The sequence below is a fragment of the Salvelinus fontinalis genome, chromosome 5 (genome assembly GCF_029448725.1).
Source record: "Salvelinus fontinalis isolate EN_2023a chromosome 5, ASM2944872v1, whole genome shotgun sequence".
Taxonomy (NCBI): domain Eukaryota; kingdom Metazoa; phylum Chordata; class Actinopteri; order Salmoniformes; family Salmonidae; genus Salvelinus; species Salvelinus fontinalis.
The window spans coordinates 65,152,714-65,173,904 of NC_074669.1; the positions used below are offsets into that span (position 1 = coordinate 65,152,714).

Below are 21,191 nucleotides of genomic sequence, written 5' to 3' on the forward strand. Positions count from 1 at the left end.
AATTCATAGACGAAGCTATGGATGCTTGGACTGACCATACATGATAACAACATTAAACATACAGTTTTAACTATGTTTTAAGGCTAAGGTGTTTGTTTCCAAACATTGGAGTAAAACAAGCTTATATTTTGGGTTCTGATCGAGGACGACAGTTGAACTGAGCTCATGAGACATTTATAAGTTATATTCTTCAAGAATTAATCAGTATACAGTATATCATTCATTCATAAGTCCAAAAATAGATGTAACAACTAAGGATTCTAGTTTTAAAGACCCAATGCAGGCATGTTTATATCAATATCAAATCATTTCTGGTTAACAATTAATGATGTACTTTGCTGTAATAGATTTCCCCCCAAAACGGGGCTGTTATGGAGTCAGGGGATCCAACCAGGTGGACTAGCTGTTGTTATGGAGTCAGGGGATCCAACCAGGTAGACTAGCTGTTGTTATGGAGTCAGGGGATCCAACCAGGTAGACTAGCTGTTGTTATGGAGTCAGGGGATCCAACCAGGTAGACTAGCTGTTGTTATGGAGTCAGGGGATCCAACCAGGTAGACTAGCTGTTGTTATGGAGTCAGGGGATCCAACCAGGTGGAATAGCTGTTGTTATGGAGTCAGGGGATCCAACCAGGTGGACTAGCTGTTGTTATGGAGTCAGGGGATCCAACCAGGTAGACTAGCTGTTGTTATTGAGTCAGGGGATCCAAACAGGTAGACTAGCTGTTGTTATGGAGTCAGGGGATCCAACCAGGTAGACTAGCTGTTTTATGGAGTCAGGGGATCCAACCAGGTAGACTAGCTGTTGTTATGGAGTCAGGGGATCCAACCAGGTGGACTAGCTGTTGTTATGGAGTCAGGGGATCCAACCAGGTAGACTAGCTGTTGTTATGGAGTCAGGGGATCTAACCAGGTGGACTAGCTGTTGTTATGGAGTCAGGGGATCCAACCAGGTAGACTAGCTGTTGTTATGGAGTCAGCGAATGGGTCAGCGAATGGGGATCCAAGTTAATGGTTCTTCAATAATGTTCAGAAATATTGACTGTTCTGTTATTTCTTATTGTAGCTGAGTGAGCTGTGACTTACATCTAAAATGAGTCTCTCTGGGGAGAGAGAGGAGGAGACCACTGCCTCTAAAATGAGTCTCTCTGGGGAGAGAGAGGAGAAGACCACTGCCTCTAAAATGAGTCTCTCTGGGGAGATAGAGGAGGGGACCACTGCCTCTAAAATGAGTCTCTCTGGGGAGAGAGAGGAGGGGACCACTGCCTCTAAAATGAGTCTCTCTGGGGAGATAGAGGAGGGGACCACTGCCTCTAAAATGAGTCTCTCTGGGGAGAGAGAGGTGGAGACCACTGCCTCTAAAATGAGTATCTCTGGGGAGAGAGAGGAGGAGACCACTGCCTCCAAAATGATTCAAGACACCAGTTCTAAGAGGTAAGAGATTAAATGTAAAATATACAGTTATCTTAAAGATATAAACTAAAGAGAAATGTGTTCCCACATTACATAAACTGTAGGTCTACATCATTCATTTAAAAGGCCAACAATGGATGTACCAATTGCAGACTGTAGCTTTAAAAGAAACATCAGGACTTCTAGAAGTTCCACTATACAGTTGTTAAAATGAAGTAGATGAGGTATTGATGTGATATTGATGAGGTGATCTGTCTCCCTGTTTTGTTCAGTGTCCAGACGCCCAGAGCAGAGTCACCTACAACCAGCCTGCTATCAATGAAGAGTGATCAGCCACCTGATTTCAGCCAGGAACCATTACCAGATGACAATAAGGAAGTGGAGAGTTTGGGCAGTGAGGATGCATTAAAGATCACACACAACCTTCTGGACAGAAGAAGTAAGACTGTGTTTCATACAATATAACAAAGAACGGTACAAAGGCCCTTATAAAACACACACACAAACTTATGAGTCCCAACTCTCATTGTTTTCCTACAGGTCAAACTCTGCTGACAGTCCAACAAGACATTAAGGCTAAACTGAAACACAAGTATCAACACATATCTGAAGGAATTGGACACCATGGAAACCAAAGTCTGTTCAAGGACATCTACACAGAGCTCTACATCACAGAGGGTGGAAGTGGAGGGCTCAATAATGAACATGAGGTTAGACAGATAGAGATGGCATCCAAGAAACAAACCACACAAGAGACACCAATCAAATGCAACGACATCTTCAAGACTTTACCTGGACAAGACAAACCTATCAGAACTGTGCTGACAAAAGGAATCGCTGGCATTGGAAAAACAGTCTCTGTGCAGAAGGTCATCCTTGACTGGGCAGAGGGAAAAGCAAATCAGGACGTTCATTTCATGTTTCCTCTTCCTTTCCGTGATCTGAACCTGAAAAAGGACCAATACAGTCTGATGCAACTTCTTTCCCACTTCTTCTCAGAGCTGAAAAAGATTGACAGCATTGAAGATGGTGAAACCAAAACTGTTTTCATTTTTGATGGTCTGGATGAGTGTCGACTTCCTCTAGACTTCAAAAACAATGAGAAGTGCTGTGATGTCATGAAGCCAACCTCAGTGGACGTGCTGCTGACAAACCTCATCGAGGGGACTGTGCTTCCCTCTGCTCTCCTCTGGATAACCTCACGGCCTGCAGCAGCCAATCAGATCCCTCCTGAGTGTATTGACAAGGTGACAGAGGTACGAGGGTTCAATGATCCACATAAGGTGAAGTATTTCAGGAAGAAAATCACAGATCAGAATCTGGCCAATGAAATCATCAAACACATGAAGAAATCAAGGAGCCTCCACATCATGTGCCACATACCAGTCTTCTGTTGGATATCAGCCACTGTCCTTGAGATGATGCTGAAAGAGAAAGAGAAGGATGAAGTCCCCAAAACTCTGACCCAGATGTACTCACACTTCATTCTCATCCAAATCATTGTGAAGAACAATAAGTACAACAAAGCCACAGAGACAAACCCAAAGGAACTGTCTCAGTCAGACAAAGAGATGATCCTGAAACTGGCAAAGCTGGCTTTCCAACAGCTGCAGAAGGGCAACCTGATCTTCTATGAGGAGGACCTGAGAGAGTGTGACCTTGATGTCACAGAGGCATCAGAGTACTCAGCATTGTGTACAGAGATCTTTAAAGAAGAATCTGGGCTGTACCAAGAGAAGGTCTACAGCTTTGTACATCTGAGCATTCAGGAGTTTCTAGCAGCAGTTCATGCTTTAGAATCATGTCTGGACAAGAAGGAAAATGTGTTCTCCCCCAAAGCAGTCACTAAGGGTCAAGACAATTATGAAAAGAGCCGACACAAATTCTGGTCATACAAGTTGACGTCCGACAAGTTGACGTCCAACAAGTTGACATCCGACAAGTTGACTTCCGACAAGTTGACTTCCGACAAGTTGACTTCCGACAAGTTGACGTCCGACAAGCTGACGTCCAACAAGTTGACGTCCGACAAGCTGACGTCCGACAAGTTGACAACCGACAAGTTGACGTCCGACAAGTTGACGTCCGACAAGTTGACGTCCAACAAGTTGACGTCCGACAAGCTGACGTCCGACAAGTTGACAACTGACAAGTTGACGTCCGACAAGTTGACGTCCGACAAGTTGACGTCCGACAAGTTGACAACTGACAAGTTGACGTCCGACAAGTTGATGTCCGACAAGCTGACGTCCGACAAGTTGACAACTGACAAGTTGACGTCCGACAAGTTGACGTCCGACAAGTTGACGTCCGACAAGTTGACGTCCGACAAGTTGACATCCGACAAGTTGACGTCCGACAAGTTGACAACTGACAAGTTGACGTCCGACAAGTTGACGTCCGACAAGTTGACGTCCGACAAGTTGACAACTGACAAGTTGACATCCGACAAGTTGACAACTGACAAGTTGACGTCCGACAAGTTGACATCCGACAAGTTGACGTCCGACAAGTTGACGTCCGACAAGTTGACGTCCGACAAGCTGACGTCCGACAAGTTGAGGTCAGACGATGATGATGATTCCGATGATGATGAAGAAGAAAATGATGACGACGATGAAGAGGAGTCAATCCAGTTGTCTGACTTACACAGGAGAGCAGTGGACCAGGCCTTGAAGAGTGAGAATGGACACCTGGACCTGTTCCTCCGCTTCCTTCTGGGTCTCTCACTGGAGTCCAATCAGAATCTGTTACGAGGCCTTCTAACACAGGTAGGAAGTACAACACAGACCAATGAGGAAACAGCTGAGAGAACAGTCAGGTACCTTTCAGACAAGATCAACCAGGAATCCTCACCAGAAAGGATCATCAACTTGTTCCACTGTCTGAATGAACTTGGTGCCAACTCTCTAGTTGAAGACATGCAGACCTCCCTGCGATCAGGAACTCTTTCAGAAACAAGACTAAAACCTGACCAATGCTCGGCCCTGGCCTACCTGTTACTGATGTCAGAGGAGGTGCTGGAGGAGTTTGACCTGAAGACATACAACACATCAAAGGAAGGTTGTCAGAGGTTGCTGCCGGTAGTGAAAACCTGCAGGAGAGCACGGTAAGTTCTGTTATTGAGATTATGTATACAGTATCATTATAATGAATGATTTGTATATCTAACAGATTATCTCCTCTCTCCAGACTGGATCACTGTAAACTCACATATGAATCCTGGGAGACTCTGACCTCAGCTCTGCAGACACCAAACTCCCCCCTGAGAGAACTGGACCTCAGCTACAATGACCTGGGAGACAGAGGAGTGGAGCTGCTCTGTGTTGGACTAACCAGTCCACTCTGCAACATACAGACACTAGTGTGAGTTAACTTTTGTCAATAGGGGGTGCTATTTGCACTTTGTAATAATTTCGTTCCCAAATTAAACTGCCTCGTACTCAATTCTTGCTCGTACATTATGCATATTATTATTACTATTGGATAGAAAACACTCTCTAGTTTCTAAAACCGTTTGAATTATTTCTCTGAGTGAAACAGAACTCATTCTGCAGCACATTTCCTGTCAGGAAGTGAGATTTCTGAAATCGAGGTCCCTGTTCTAGGGTCAGTTTATAAGTCTCCATGTAAGCTATGGGGCTACATGCACTGCATACGCCTTCCTCTAGATGTCAGTAAGCGGTGAGAATTTGAATGGAGTGGATTGCACAATCTGGGGGACTATAAAAGCTCATGGCACGGAAGTACCGTTCTTTTCAACGGGGCGCCTGGCGCAAGAGGGACACCACAATGGCGTCCTGCAAAAGCTTTCGTTTTAGCAGTTCTATATCTCCGGTCATGTTTTTATTCGTTATAGGTGTTAAAGACATCATAAGGTAGTTAATTTAAACCGACTTATAGCAGTTTATAGCAGTTTATTGCAATTTTCTGGGATTTCTTTGTGACGCGCTATCACGAGTTGGACACCTCTCCAGTGGATGGCTATCGTTAGCTGCTATTTCTACAGGAGAAGAGGACATCTTTCAACCAAAAGACGATTGTTCTGGAGAAAGGACACCTTGCCCATGATTCTGATGGAAGCTCAGCAAATAGTAAGCAGTCTTTATGCTGTTAACTTCTTGAGAATACAGGGGGTGCTGTTTTCGCATTAGCATAATTTCCTCTACAGATTAAACTGCCTCTTATTCAATTATTGCTGTTACTATATGCATATAACTAATACCATTGGATAGAAAACAAGCTATGGTTTCTAAAACCGTTTCAATTTTGTCTCTGAGTGAAACATAAGTCATTTGACAGCACTTTCCCTGAGCAAGAAGAAGATTGCAAGATGTGTATGCTCGCTTCAACGCTCTGCCTATATATGGTCACGCCACCTATGACCCGAAACACACTTCATTCGTCTTCCTCTGGGTGTCAAGAAGATGTCAGAGGAGAAATTTTTTGTTTATCTTGTACTGACGTGAAATAAGACCTATTTCTTTAGCGTGACCGACAACTTCCGGTTCTCTGAAACGCGCGTTTTAGAGGTGCAATTGTCTTTTGTTATGCTGCCGTTACGGATGAAAACTATCTCCGTCTCGAAGTTTGTTTGATACATGTGACCATATCATCTTAATGTATGTTTTTTCAATATAGTTTAATCAGATTATTTGAATTTTTTCGGGAGTTTTGCCGTGTTCCGTTCTGTGAGTTTTTTAACTTTGGACAGAACCGTGCTAGTCGACCAGTACCTATGCTAAATGAAGAGGGAAAGTTGCCATTGTGAATGGATTGAACGACTCATCAGGACTAAGGACACCTTTATCAACATTCTGATGAAAGATCAGCAATAGTAAGACCCAATTTACGATGTTATTTCATATATCTGTCGTGCATGTGAACTGGTCGGGCGCGCCCAGCTGGTTCTGGCTGGCGTGGCTATGCTAATTTAGCGCTACATTTTGTTTTCGCTATAAAACATTTAATAAATCTGAAATATTGTTTGGATTCACCAGATGTTGGGCTTTCAATATCTGTACGCTGTGTATTTTTTCTGAAATGTTTTAAGACAAGTAATTAGTTATATGACGTTGGTCTCTGTAATTGTTCTGGCTGCATCAGCACTATATCAGATTGCAGCTGCAATGTAGAACTGTGATTTATACCTGAAAAATGCACATTTGAAAAAAAAAAACTATGCCATACCATAAATATGTTATCAGACTGTCATCTTATGAATTTGTTTCTTGGTTAGTGGCTATATATATTTTCATTTAGTCGAATTAGTGATAGCTACTGACGCAGGAAAAAACTGTTGGAGTAAAAAAATGGTGTCTTTTGCTAACGTGTTTAGCTAATAGATTTACATATTGTGTCTTCCCTGTAAAACATTTTAAAAATCTGAAATGGTGGCTTTATTCACAAGATCTGTGTCTTTCATTGGGTGTCTTGGACTTGTGATTTAATGATATTTAGATGCTACTATTTAATTGTGACGCTATGCTAGCGATGCTAATCAGTGTGGGGGGGGGGGGGGTGGGGGGTGCTCCCGAATCCGGGTTAGGTACTCGGTAGAGGTTAATTCGTATTTATGTTGACAAATGTCAAATAATAATTCCGCCATGAATTTCGGTGCTGTCTCGCTTTAGCGCACGCTGTATTGCGCAGTAACGTTAATTAAAAAAATCTAACACAGTGGTTGCATTAAGAACTAATGTTTAATTTGCTGTCCAACCTGTATTTTTTTTGTCAAGTTTATGATTACTTATCGATTAGAATAGGTGCCTCTCCAAGATTGCGCCGGACAGATTGCTTGAAGTTTTGGCCACTAATCACATTGTATAACCACGATTTGTGCCGCTAAATATGCACATTTTCGAACAAACCCTATATGCATTGTGTAATATGATGTTACAGGACTGTCATCTGATGAAGAATATCAAGGTTAGTCAAAAATTATATATCTTTTGCCTGTTTGTTACGATCGCTAACCTTTGCTGCTGGTAAATGGTGTTGTGTTTCTGGCTATTGTGGTAAGCTAATATAATGCTATATTGTGTTTTCGCTGTAAAACACTTAGAAAATCTGAAATATTGGCTGGATTCACAAGATCTGTGTCTTTCATTTGTTGTACGCTGTGTACTTTTAAGAAATGTTTTATGATGAGTAATTAGGTAATACACAATGGTTTCTGTAGTTATTCTAGTTGCTTTGGTGAGAGTTGTGGCTGCAATGGTAAACTATGATTTATACCTGAAATATGCTCATTTTTCTAACAAAACATATGCTATACAATAAATATGTTATCAGAATGTCATCTGATGAAGTTGTTTCTTGGTTAGTGGCTATTTATATCTTTATTTGGTCGAATTTGTGATAGCTACTGATGAAGTAAAAAAACGGCGGAGTAAAAAAAGTGGTGTCTTTTGCTAACGTGGTTAGCTAATAGATTTACATATTGTGTCTTCCCTGTAAACCATTTTAAAAATCAGAAATGATGTCTGGATTCACAAGATGTGTATCTTTCATCTGGTGTCTTGGACTTGTGATTTAATGATATTTAGATGCTAGTATTTACTTGTGACGCTATGCTAGGCTATGCTAGTCAGCTTTTTTACTGATGGGGGTGCTCCCGGATCTGGGTTTGGGAGGAACTAGAAGTTAAATATCTTCAGTATGAGTTATTATGTGGATGTTTTAAACATGTGTTAATCATGTGCTCCTCTGCCCTCTAGTCTGGGTCAGTGTGGTCTGACAGAGGGTTGCTGTTCACATCTGGCCTCTGTCCTGAGTTCACCCAACTCACAACTGAAACAACTGGAGCTGAGAGACAATGACCTGCAGGACTCAGGAGTTACACTGCTGTCTGCTGGACTGGAGGATCCAGGCTGTAAACTACACACACTGGGGTAAGTACAGCTGTTTCAGTCAGGTCGGTACTGAGCTGAGTTACACTGCTGTCTGCTGGACTGAAGGATCCAGACTGTAAACTACACACACTGGGGTAAGTACAGCTGTTTCAGTCAGGTCGGTACTGAGCTTAGTTACACTGCTGTCTGCTGGACTGGAGGATCCAGGCTGTAAACTACACACACTGGGGTAAGTACAGCTGTTTCAGTCAGGTCGGTACTGAGCTTAGTAAAACAAATGATCAAAAAATCTTATTTATCACAATGTTTGTGTCATGGACAAATGGATGGGTGACCTACAAGATGATTGACACCAGTGCATCAACCTAGACAGCTGTTGTGTCTCTCTGTAGGCTGTCTGGCTGTCTGGTCACAGAGGAGGGCTGTGCTGCTCTGTCTTCAGCTCTGAGGTCAAACCCCTCCCACCTGAAAGAGCTGGACCTGAGCTACAATCACCCAGGAGACTCTGCAGGAGGACTGCTTTCAGCTGCTCTGATGGATCCCACATCTAAACTGATGAAGCTGAAGTAAGTCAGAATAGATGTCCTAATAGTGTGAGCAGCGGTTGTGTCCTATGTAGTGTAGTAGGGTCAGTAACAGGAGGACATGATGGTAGAATTAAGGGGAAGTTTACCCAGCAGGCTGAGCACTCCAACACAGCATACATCATCACCACATGAATACTCTTCTTCTGCATCTCTGATATCCTGTTGGAATTGTACTCTGTTCTGTATGCAGTAGGTAGGATAGAATACCTGTATGTCTCTAGTAATCAATTGTACTTCGTTCTGTATACAGTAGGTAGTATAGAATACCTGTATGTCTCTTCTTCTGCATCTCTGATATCCTGTTGGAATTGTTCTCCGTTCTGTATGCAGTAGGTAGGATAGAATATCTGTATGTCTCTAGTAATGAATTGTACTCCGTTCTGTATGCAGTAGGTATGATAGAATACCTGTATGTCTTTAGTAATGAATTGTACTCTGTTCTGTATGCAGTAGGTAGGATAGAATACCTGTATGTCTCTAGTAATGAATTGTACTCTGTTCTGTATGCAGTAGGTAGGATAGAATACCTGTATGTCTCTAGTAATGAATTGTACTCCGTTCTGTATGCAGTAGGTAGGATAGAATACCTGTATGTCTCTAGTAATCAATTGTAGTCCGTTCTGTATGCAGTAGGTAGGATAGAATACCTGTATGTCTCTAGTAATCAATTGTAGTCCGTTCTGTATGCAGTAGGTAGGATAGAATACCTGTATATCTCTAGTAATGAATTGTACTCCGTTCTGTATGCAGTAGGTAGGATAGAACAGCTGTATGTCTCTAGTAATGAACTTGGATAGTGCACCAGAACACAACAATATGGTTTAAATGTTGACTGCTTTATTAGGTCTTTGTCAGTCAATAACCTGTTTCTCCTACAGTGTGGATCATGGTGGAGAGTGCTGGCTGAAATCAGGGCTGAGGAAATGTAAGTCTCTTCAATCCTAATTAACTGCATATTCAGAACTATAGTAACATAGTAACTATTCAATACTTGTTATTTTCCTACAAAACAACGTTTTATGTGAAGATGTGGTTTGATTAAACTCTCCTTTTGTCGACAGATGCCTGTCATCTCACCCTGGACCCAAACACAGCAAACCCAAACCTGATACTGTCTGAGGGAAACAGGAAGGTGACATTGTTGGTGGAGAAGCAGCATTATGAAGACCATCCAGACAGATTTGACGCATATCCCCAAGTTCTCTGCAGACAAGGCTTATCTGGATGTCGTTATTACTGGGAGGTGGAGAGGGATGGTGACTGGGCTGACATTGGCGTGGTGTACAAAGGAATGAAGAGGAAGGGAAGGGAGGATGACAGTTGGATTGGACTCAATAGGAAGTCTTGGTGTTTATACTGCTATGATAGTGCTTATGAATTTATCCAAGCTGGAGTTAGCAGATCCATCTCTGGTCCTGTTTCTAACAGAGTTGGAGTGTTTCTGGACTGGTCAGCTGGTACTTTGTCCTTCTATAGTGTGTCCTCCTCTGGTACACTGACACACCTCTACACAGAACACACCACATTCACTGAACCCCTCTATCCTGGGTTTGGGGTTTCCTCCTCAGTGACCCTGTGTCAGATAGATGACCAACACATTCAGAGGTGAGTCATAGCAATGTTTTATAATTGGTTTCCTCTGGAATCATTCCTACAGTTAGATTAGTATAATTACATTAGTAATGGTGTGTTTTAATGTGTTTTGTTGGACCTACAGACAGTTAGATTAGTAGTAGTGGTGTCTTTTAATGTGTTCTGTTGGACCTACAGACAGTTATATTAGTAGTGGTGTGTTTTAATGTGTTCTGTTGGACCTACAGACAGTTAGATTAGTAGTAGTGGTGTGTTTTAATGTGTTCTGTTGGACCTACAGACATTTAGATTAGTAGTAGTGGTGTGATTTAACCTGTTAGGGGTGCAGCCCGACACCGGTACACTTATGACAACATCCAGCTCAAAGTGCAGGGCGCGAAATTCAAAAGATATTTTTTTTTAATATTTAACTTTCACACATTAACAAGTCCAAGACACCAGATGAAAGGTGCACATCTTGTGAATCAAGCCAACATGTCCGATTTTTAAAATGTTTTACAGGGAAGACACAATATGTAAATCTATTAGCTAACCACGTTAGCAAAAGACACCACTTATCTTACTCCATCAATTTTTTACTCCATTAGTAGCTATCACAAATTCGACCAAATAAAGATAAAAATAGCCACTAACCACGAAACAACCTCATCAGATGACAATCTGATAACATATTCATTGTATAGCATATGTTTTTTTCAAAAAATTTGCATATTTCAGGTATAATTCATAGTTTACATTTCAGCTACAATCAGAAATTGCACCGAAAGCAGCCATAATATTTACAGACACCAACGTCAAATACCTAATTACTCATCATAAAACATTTCTGAAAAATACATAGTGTACAGCAATTGAAAGACAGGCATCTTGTGATTCTAGACAATATTTCCGATTTATTAAATGTTTTACAGCGCAAACAAAATGTAGCGTGATATTAGCATAGCAGCAATAGACAGAAAAACTTGGGCGCCCACGACCAGTCAACATGCACGACAGATATATGAAATAACATCATAAATCGGCTCTTACTTCTGCTGATCTTTCATCAGAATGTTGAACAAGGTGTCCTCTGTCCAGATGAGTCGTTGTTTGGATTCAGAATGGCAAATTTCCCTCTTCACTTAGCATTGGCACTAGCCGAGTGGCACAAATCTCTCCGACGTAAACACAGTCAGAGGACGGAACACGGCAAAACTCCCGAAAAAATGTCAATAATCTGATTAAACAATATTGAAAAAACATACATTACGATGATATGTTCACATGTATCAAAAAAATTCCGAGCCGGGGATAGTTTTCATCTATTACGGCAGCAAAACAGAAGGCAATGGCACTTCCTTGTCGCGCGTTTCAGAGTAACGGACGTGGACGGTCACGTCAAAGAAATAGCTTTTATTCCACCCCTGACCAAGATGAACACAAAATTTCTTCTCTCACATCCTCTTGAGACCAAGAGGAAGGCGTATGGAGTGTAAGTAGACTCCTAAGTGTCATGACCATATATAGGCATCAAGTTGAACAGAACACATATTTCTGACATTTCACTTCCTGGTCAGGGAAAGTGCTGCCAAATGAATTCTGTTTCACTCAGAAAAATAATTCCAACGGTTTTAGAAACTAGAGAGTGTTTTCTATCCAATATTAATAATAATATCCATATTGTACGAGCAAGAATTGAGTAGGAGGCCGTTTGAAATGGGCACGATTTCACTGGCTACTCAACACTTTCCCTTGCAGCCAGAAGAAATGTGTTCTCTTGGACCTACAGACAGTTAGATTAGTAGTAGTGGTGTGTTTTAATGTGTTCTGTTGGACCTACAGACAGTTAGATTAGTAGTAATAGTGTGTTTTAATGTGTTCTGTTGGACCTACAGACAGTTAGATTAGTAGTAGTGGTGTGTTTTAACGTGTTCTGTTGGACCTACAGACAGTTAGATTAGTAGTAGTGGTGTGTTTTAATGGGTTCTGTTGGACCTACAGACAGTTAGATTAGTGGTGTGGTTTAATCCAGAGTGATTTACAGTAGTGAGTGCATACATTTTTCGTACGTTTCTTTTCCCCCCCTGATGGTCCTCCGTGGGAATCGAACCCACAACCCTAACATTGCAAGCACCATACCAACTGGGCTACAAAGGACCACATTTTGGAGATGACTTAGTGGGTTGTGTCACATTTAGGCAATGCACCCTACATAGGGAGCTGTTCTGTCACCCTATATACAGCCTTTGTACTGCTTATGAAGACTGTATGTATGCTATATAAATCCTTTATAAGTTGTATTTAGTTTAATCACAGTCTATCCTTCTGCTTTACCAACACCAGAGAACATGGTGGAGAGAGTTGGATCAAGCCTGGACCTGAGGACACCAGAGACCATGGTGGAGAGTGTTGGATCAAGCCTGAACCTGAGGACACCAGAGAACATGGTGGACACTGTTGGATCAAGTGTGGACCTGAGGACACCAGAGACCATGGTGGAGAGTGTTGGATCAAGCCTGGACCTGAGAACACCAGAGACCATGGTGGAGAGTGTTGGATCAAGTCTGGACCTGAGGACACCAGAGACCATGGTGGAGAGAGTTGGATCAAGCCTGGACCTGAGAACACCAGAGACCATGGTGGAGAGTGTTGGATCAAGCCTGGACCTGAGGACACCAGAGAACATGGTGGACAGTGTTGGATCAAGTCTGGACCTGAGGACACCAGAGACCATGGTGGAGAGTGTTGGATCAAGCCTGGACCTGAGAACACCAGAGACCATGGTGGAGAGTGTTGGATCAAGTCTGGACCTGAGGACACCAGAGACCATGGTAGAGAGAGTTGGATCAAGCCTGGACCTGAGAACACCAGAGACCATGGTGGAGAGTGTTGGATCAAGCCTGGACCTGAGAACACCAGAGACAATGGTGGAGAGTGTTGGATCAAGTCTGGACCTGAGGACACCAGATACCATGGTGGAGAGTGTTGGATCAAGCCTGGACCTGAGAACAACAGAGACCATGGTGGACAGTGTTGGATCAAGCCTGGACCTGAGAACACCAGAGACCATGGTGGAGAGTGTTGGATCAAGCCTGGACCTGAGAACACCAGAGACCATGGAGGAGAGTGTTGGATCAAGCCTGGACCTGAGAAATGTGAGTTAACTAATTTAATTGTTTTAAAATCTATATGCGATGAAAGCGTTCATTACACTTGAGTCCCAGACAAGGAACACAATCATGATCTATTTGGTCAATACAAACTTAAAGGTAGAGTCAGCGATATGACATAGATGCACAAAGTAAACGGCATTGTGGGCCAATTTCTGCAACAACTAAGAGCGTTTTAACACGATGCTAAACTTCTCTGTTTTGGTCGCGTGGCTGACACTCTGCTAGAGAGTGAAGAGAACATCCTAGGATCTACCAGAAATCAGACCCCCAACATCTACAAAACATGGACCAGAACGATGTTGTTTCCTGCTTCCACAAACATTCATTAATATAACACTAATGTCAGATTATGGTATGCTAATGAGTGTACATTCAGAAACTGTTGCTCACTGATATTCATTTTTATTACAAGTCTTGTCACGAATACCACTTATTACATTGTCAATTTTAAATAAGTACTTTTAACTTCAGGGATTCCTCAGAGCTGTAAGACTTGTGACCATGTTGAGGTAAGTCATGATGTCAATTCTTACTTTTACATACCTGCAGGAGTCAGGTACAGTCTCAAAGCCAGGTGTGTACTGACCAACCATTCATACTGGGATATAGACAGTCCTGTGTTCTGCTTTAGTAATATAAACACAGTCTCAAAGCCAGGTGTGTACTGACCAACCGTTCATACTGGGATATAGACAGTCCTGTGTTCTGCTTTAGTAATATAAACACAGTCTCAAAGCCAGGTGTGTACTGACCAACCATTCATACTGGGATATAGACAGTCCTGTGTTCTGCCTGTAGGCATGCAGGATTTTAGCTGTTGTCATATTTTGTCATTAGACAGTTTAATAGATAAATCACCAGCATTCCATGTAACATTGAATACATACATTAGATTAGTTACTTTGGTTAATGGGCCAGTTTCCCAGACACAGATTAAGTCTCGTCCTGGACCTTAAAGAACTTTCTATTGAAACTTCCATTGAGCATGCTTTTTAGTCCAGCACTAGACTCAATCTGTGTTCAGGAAACAGGCCCCATATGTATTACTGACATGCTTGTCCTTGTTCAGGACTCCACACACTGGCTTCAGATTGAACCCTTGACTTCCACTGTCCAGGGAGTGACAATGTTCAGGTAAAATAACTACTTTTAACATTTCATTCCACCTGCTAGTGTATTTCCCCATTTCCTTTGGGAATAGTCTTCTAATCCAACCTCTCCATTTGACCATTGACCCTCTCTACCATATATTTTTGTTGCCCTCAGGCACAGGACACCCAAAGGGAGTTATGAGTGCACAGTGTCTGGGCTCCGCTGGCTGTGTGAGAGAGATGTCATTCTGAAGTATCACTTCAGGAACTGGGAACCGTACAGTCAACTTCTGAATGACATGCAGTACACACAAGGTGGTCCATTGCTGGACATCACTATGGAGTTAGGTGAACTGGAGGAAGTTCATCTGCCACACTTTGTCTGTTTAGGTAAAACCATATAGAAATAGTATTCAGAAAGACATTTCCATGTAACTTGAGTTTCACTTCCTGAGTTAATGAATTAACTATTCTGGGAGTTTGAGTTTACTGTGATCTGGTACTGCATATTCTTTGTGTTTTAGTTGGATGAAGAAGACAATATTTGTCTTTCTCTCCTTTTTATTGTGTTGTTCAGGGACCAACCCTTCCCTGAGGAATGAGATGAAGATTCTTCATGTAGAGGAACATGGAGTGTCTTTAGAGGAAGTGCATGAGGTCACCAGATTCCATGCTAAGATTCTCCATCCCAAGTTCTCAGCTATCTCTCTGATACTGAGATTACTGTCTTGGAACGTAGATGTCCACTGTGATGTGGTCCTCTATTTGGCAGTAAAAAGGTCAACAGTAATTTCAAGGCTGTACCTGCTCCTCAGAAACTCCAGTCAGAAAGAGGTGAGGCACTATCATTGAAGTGACAACAGTATGTTGAAATTTACTGAAGAAAAGCTGATAGTTTGTTGAAAATCTCTAGATTAGAAAGACAACATGCAGCTCTGTGAGAAATCTATTTCTGTCTCATTCATTTGAAGCGCCAGTAGACGGCACTCTTCCCTCTTGTCGAAGGAGAACCCAATGCCCCGGGGCAGTGAAGGGGACATTGCCCCGGGGCAGTGAAGGGGACATTTCCCTGTGTAAGGTGCATCTTTCAGATGGGACGATAAACGGGTGTCCTCTCCATGGTCACGAAAGATCCCATGGCACTTATCGTAAGAGTAGGGATGTTAACCCCGGTGTCCTCACTAAATTCCCAATCTGGCCCTCATACCATCATGGCTACCTAATCATCCCCAGCGTCCAATTGGCTCATTTATCCCCTCTCCTCTCCCCTGTAACTCTTCCCCAGGTCGTTGCTGTAAAAGAGAATCTCTTCTCAGTCAACTTACCTGGTACACCTTTAACATAATATCCTGGTAAAATAGAGATAGTAAACAGTAGTGTACACATTTGTTGTTGTTGACAAAAATGGATTGCTCAGTGAGCTGCATGTTGTGTGAATTACGTGACTACATTGTTCTGACTGACTACTACATTGTAAATTTTGTAGGCTGTTCAGGAACGGGAGAAAAATCAGCTGTCCCAAGGATATTCAGAATTGGTCCTGTCAAGTCCAAATGGGTCCTTAAAGCTGAACAGTTGGTTTGCACTCAAGAATCCCCACTCCACTTCCATCAATCCAGAGGTGCAGTTTTATCAGGCTGAGGACATGAATCTGTCATATTGTATATGAATAACTGGAATATCGTTCTATTTCACTATTTCTCTCTCTGTCTGTTGTCTCAATCGTTGCACCATATGGCCTCCTACAGAAGATTCAGGTGTTACCTGCAGACACCACACCAAGCTGTTGTCAGATGGTTATGGGAAACACAGGGGTTGACATTGAGATGGAGTTAATCGGGGATGATGAGAGGACAGTATGGAAATCAGTGGTATCAAAAGGTAAGAAATACTAGACATGAACAGTATGTCAATCATAAATGTCCTTTTCTAACAGATGCTATTAACATGTTTTATGATATTTTCTATTGTTTGTTTTTCAGACGTATACAGCAACGATTCTCATCCAATATGTAAGTTTGTTTTTGTGGACGAGGTTTATAAAACGGGTTACAGAGCTAACATCTCTTCAAGTTGTGATGAAGCACACTGATAAAGGTCTTCATGAGTCATGTTCAGTGGGGTGATGAAGGTCTTCATGAGTCATGTTCAGTGGGGTGATGAAGGTCTTCATGAGTCATGTTCAGTGGGGTGATGAAGGTCTTCATGAGTCGTGTTCAGTGGTGTGATGAAGGTCTTCATGAGTCATGTTCAGTGGGGTGATGAAGGTCTTCATGAAACGTGTTCATTGGAGTGTAATGATACAGACCATTCAGACAGAAATACAGAGCCTTTCAAAAGTATCTGCATCACATGTTATTGTGTTACAAGGTGGGATTAAAAGGGATTTCATTGTCATTTCTTGTCAACAATCTACACAAAATACTCTGTAATGTCAAAGAATATATATATATTTAGATTGATAGAAATTAAAAAACTAAAATAGTCGTTCCATAAGTATTCAGCCCCCCGAGTCAATACTTAGAAACAACTTTGGCAGCGATTACAGCTGGGAGTCTTCTTGGGTAAGTCTCTAAGAGCTTTACACACCTGGATTGTACAATATTAGCCCACTGTTATTTTCATAATTCTTCAAGCTCTGTCAATATGTTGGGGATCATGGCTAGACAGTCATTTAAGTCTTGCCATAGATTTACAAGCAGATTTAAGTAAGAACTGTAACTTGGCCACTCAGGAACATTCACTGTCATCTTGGTAAGCAACTCCAGTGTAGATTTGGCCTTGTGTTGTAGGTTATTGTCCTGCTGAAAGGTGAATTCCTCTCCCAGTGTCTGGTGTAAAGCAGACTGAAGCAGGTTTTCCTCTAGGATTTTGTCTGTTCTTAGCTCCATCCTGTTTCTTTTCATCCTAAAAAACTCCCCAGTATTTGCTGATGACAAGCAGACCCATACCATGATGCAGCCACCACCATGCTTAAAAATAAAGAGGCAGTTACTCAGCGATGTGTTGTGTTGGATTTGCACCAAACAAAAGGCTTTACATTTAGGCCAAAAAGTGCATTCCTTTGCCGTGTTTTTTTCTTCAGTATTACTTTAATACCTTGTTGCATACAAGTTGCATGTTTTAGAATATTTTTATTCTGTATATTTTGTATTCTTCTTTTCACTCTCTCGTTTAAGTCGTTATTAAGGAGTCACTACAATGTTGTTGATCCATCCTCAATTTTCTCCCATCACAGACATTGAACTCTGTAACTGTTTTAAATTTCACCAATGTCCTGATGGTAACATCCCTGACAGTTTCCTTCCTGTCTTGCAGCTCAGTTCAGAAGGACGACTGTATCTTTGATGTGTCTGGGTGGTTTAATAAGTAATCCACAGAATAATTATTAACTTGACCATGCTTAAAGAGATATTAAATGTATGATTTGTTATTGTTACCCATCTACCAATCACTGCCCTTCTTTATGAGGCTTTCAGAAACATCCCTGGTCTTTGTGTAAAGTTGAATCTGTGCTTGAAATGCGATACTTGACTGAGGGACCTTCCAGATGTTGTATGTATGGGGGACAGGTCCACTTTGACATTACAGAGTATTTTCAGTGGATTGATGACAAAACATTACAATTAAATCCATTTTAATCCCAGCATGTAACACAATAGAGAAATCCAAGGGGTATGAACTTTTTTGCAAGGCTCTGTATGTTATGTAGAATAGACAATCGTGTCAGCCAGGGTAGGCGTCAATTCCAAATAAGTCAGTCAATTCAGGAAGTAAACTGAAATTCCAATTCAATAACTGGAAAATGGCATCTATTTTCAATGACTAGTGGGAAGAAAAAAATGTGTTTAAATTGACTGACTTGAATATGAATTGACTACAACCCTGGAGTCAGCTCTATACAAGAAATGACTATCAGAGGAATGATAACTAGAGAGACTGTTAGATGTAGAAACAGCTGCTGTTCACCCTAAAGCCATATTCATCTAATTCACCTTCCTTCAGCATTAACAGTCCCTGGGATTCCTGCTGAGGAGTTTCTGAAGAAACACAGGGCTGTACTCATTCAGGGAGTCAAAAACCCAATGCCGATAGCAGATGTTCTGTCATCAAAGGGCATGATTGGTGATGAAGAGTACTCCAGAATAACAGCTGAAACAACTGAACAGGAGCGAATGAGAGAACTACTGAATGCAGTCCTCCCTAAAGGACCAGAAGTGATGGGAGCTTGTCTCAAAGCTCTCAGTGAACATGAACACCATCTTGTTAAGCACTTGAGTGAATCTAGGTAAGACCGTTTTCTTTTCTCCCTACCTTGAATATGTGGAATGATTAAATATAGGTCAAATAAAAACATAGCTACCCAGATCAAAGAGAAAGTATTTTTCAGAATGGAAGCATGTTTTTGTGTTGCTGCCTGTAATAAATGTATCTTATTATAGTTCTATCATAGGACCATCATCACATCATTATCTCAGGTGTATCATAGGACCATCATCACATCATTATCTCAGGTGTATCATAGGACCATCATCACATCATTATCTCAGGTGTATCATAGGACCATCATCACATCATTATCTCAGGTGTATCATAGGACCATCATCACATCATTATCTCAGGTGTATCTCACTCCTCCTTCTTCTCCATGCTTTCGGATCTCTCCCTTCCCTTCTCCTCCATCCTCTGTCTTGTAGCACCTAATCTGAAGATGCTGAGGCCTGTCTCCTAGTCTGTGGACAAAGACACTTCTCCACCTAATCTGAAGATGCTGAGGCCTGTCTCCTAGTCTGTGGACAAAGACACTTCTCCACCTAATCTGAAGATGCTGAGGCCTGTCTCCTAGTCTGTGGACAAAGACGCTTCTCCACCTAATCTGAAGATGCTGAGGCCTGTCTCCTAGTCTGTGGACAAAGACACTTCTCCACCTAATCTGAAGATGCTGAGGCCTGTCTCCTAGTCTGTGGGCAAAGACACTTCTCCACCTAATCTGAAGATGCTGAGGCCTGTCTCCTAGTCTGTGGACAAAGACACTTCTCCACCTAATCTGAAGATGCTGAGGCCTGTCTCCTAGTCTGTGGACAAAGACACTTAAATTATTGTTAGGGAAATTATGTTTGCTTTTCTTTTAACAAATGTCTGTATTTTATTCATGTGCTGTTCTATAAACAAATTTGTGTGTTCATCAAGTGTCTGACGAGATATCTCAGTTTCAAGGTCTCATCTTAGAGAGAAGAAGACTGGTGAGGTGTTGGTCTGTCAAATGCTATGAACCAGTATTGCGGTTAGCTAGTTGCGAGGATCCAGATGAAAATGTTCAGAGTTTGCGGTAGGAATCCGGGGATATGGAGAGAAAAATAGGTACTTTATGCTCTGGTTTGAGTCACGTTGTACGAACTGGCGAGAGCTTTCCGAGCTAAAGGTTAGCTGATGACCACTAGCAGTGGTTTGCTGACTGATAGCTGGTAGCTGGCTAGCTTCAGTTGAGGGATTCCAGATTCCAGATTCCAGTAGAAATACTTTAGAAAAAAAAACAGATCCACGCCACATTGGGTGAGGCTGGTTGCAGGAGAGTATTTAGAAGTTGAGGTTTAAGAAAATATTTTTAAAAGAATTTGAATAAAAATATATACAGAAGGAACACGACAGGACAAAGACGTCTGACTGCTACGCCATCTTGGATTTATGTTGGATCTTTCTGTTGGATATCTTGGATAATGTTTGGTTATTTGTATTACTGCTGTTACCATGGCAATTATCTAGTAACAATTACTTTTAATGCTGTTAACAAATGTCAATGCTATATTATTATTTGTGCTATAAAGAATATTGACTTCATTGCGTTTTTCATATTGTTAAACAACATTCTAAGTCTGCTAACATTTCCTCATAAAATGTTACACATTTCAACCATTTGTATTATTTTTCATCATCATCACTGCGGGACTTTTATTTTGAAGGAAAATCACAGAGATCACAACCTTATTTTCTTGCTAGGTCTTCTTACTGGCAGAACGGAGGTGAAGCGAAGCAGCGGCACCATTGAGCTATAATAAGAGACACTTTCCTCTACTTCCTTATTAATGGACTTCCTGTTTCAACACAGTGGGCGGATTCAACACCTATAGGTTTATTTGTTGATATTTATGTCATGTAAAGTCTTCATACACTTAATACCAGTATTCAGCCTATAAATTAAGATTCTAACTAGTAAAAGTGCAGTTACATTTTCTATTTCCTGATTTGATTGATGTTTTGCATTGCTACCAGGAGAGGGCAGTGTGACACAACAACCAGGTCTGGCTGAAGGACTCTAGACCAGTGGTTGCCAACCTGTGCTCCATGGGGGTGGTGCAGCTGGTCCACAATTATTTAGAGATTGTAGTATTTTATTATTCAATAATATTAACAGGAGTATCAATGGTATTATAAGCAATTTTACATTCCTTTTCATGATACAAATAGTTTATGATAATAGACTTTTACAGGACTTGTTACATT

At 41.5% G+C, this 21,191-nt stretch overlaps 1 protein-coding gene across 1 annotated transcript; it reads left to right on the top strand.

Annotated features, from left to right (window-relative positions):
- Window positions 1–1,045: 1,045 nt before the first annotated feature.
- Window positions 1,046–20,906, top strand: LOC129856174 (uncharacterized). Its single transcript, XM_055924274.1, has 19 exons — window positions 1,046–1,434; window positions 1,686–1,852; window positions 1,954–4,522; window positions 4,606–4,779; window positions 8,133–8,306; window positions 8,425–8,496; window positions 8,660–8,833; window positions 9,733–9,779; window positions 9,916–10,459; window positions 12,770–13,581; window positions 14,071–14,108; window positions 14,669–14,733; window positions 14,866–15,080; window positions 15,268–15,524; window positions 16,177–16,311; window positions 16,439–16,571; window positions 16,673–16,702; window positions 18,696–18,978; window positions 19,388–20,906. The coding sequence occupies exons 1-19, from the start codon at window positions 1,094–1,096 to the stop codon at window positions 19,392–19,394; spliced, it is 6,237 nt and encodes a 2,078-aa protein (XP_055780249.1). The 5' UTR covers window positions 1,046–1,093; the 3' UTR covers window positions 19,395–20,906.
- Window positions 20,907–21,191: the final 285 nt, after the last annotated feature.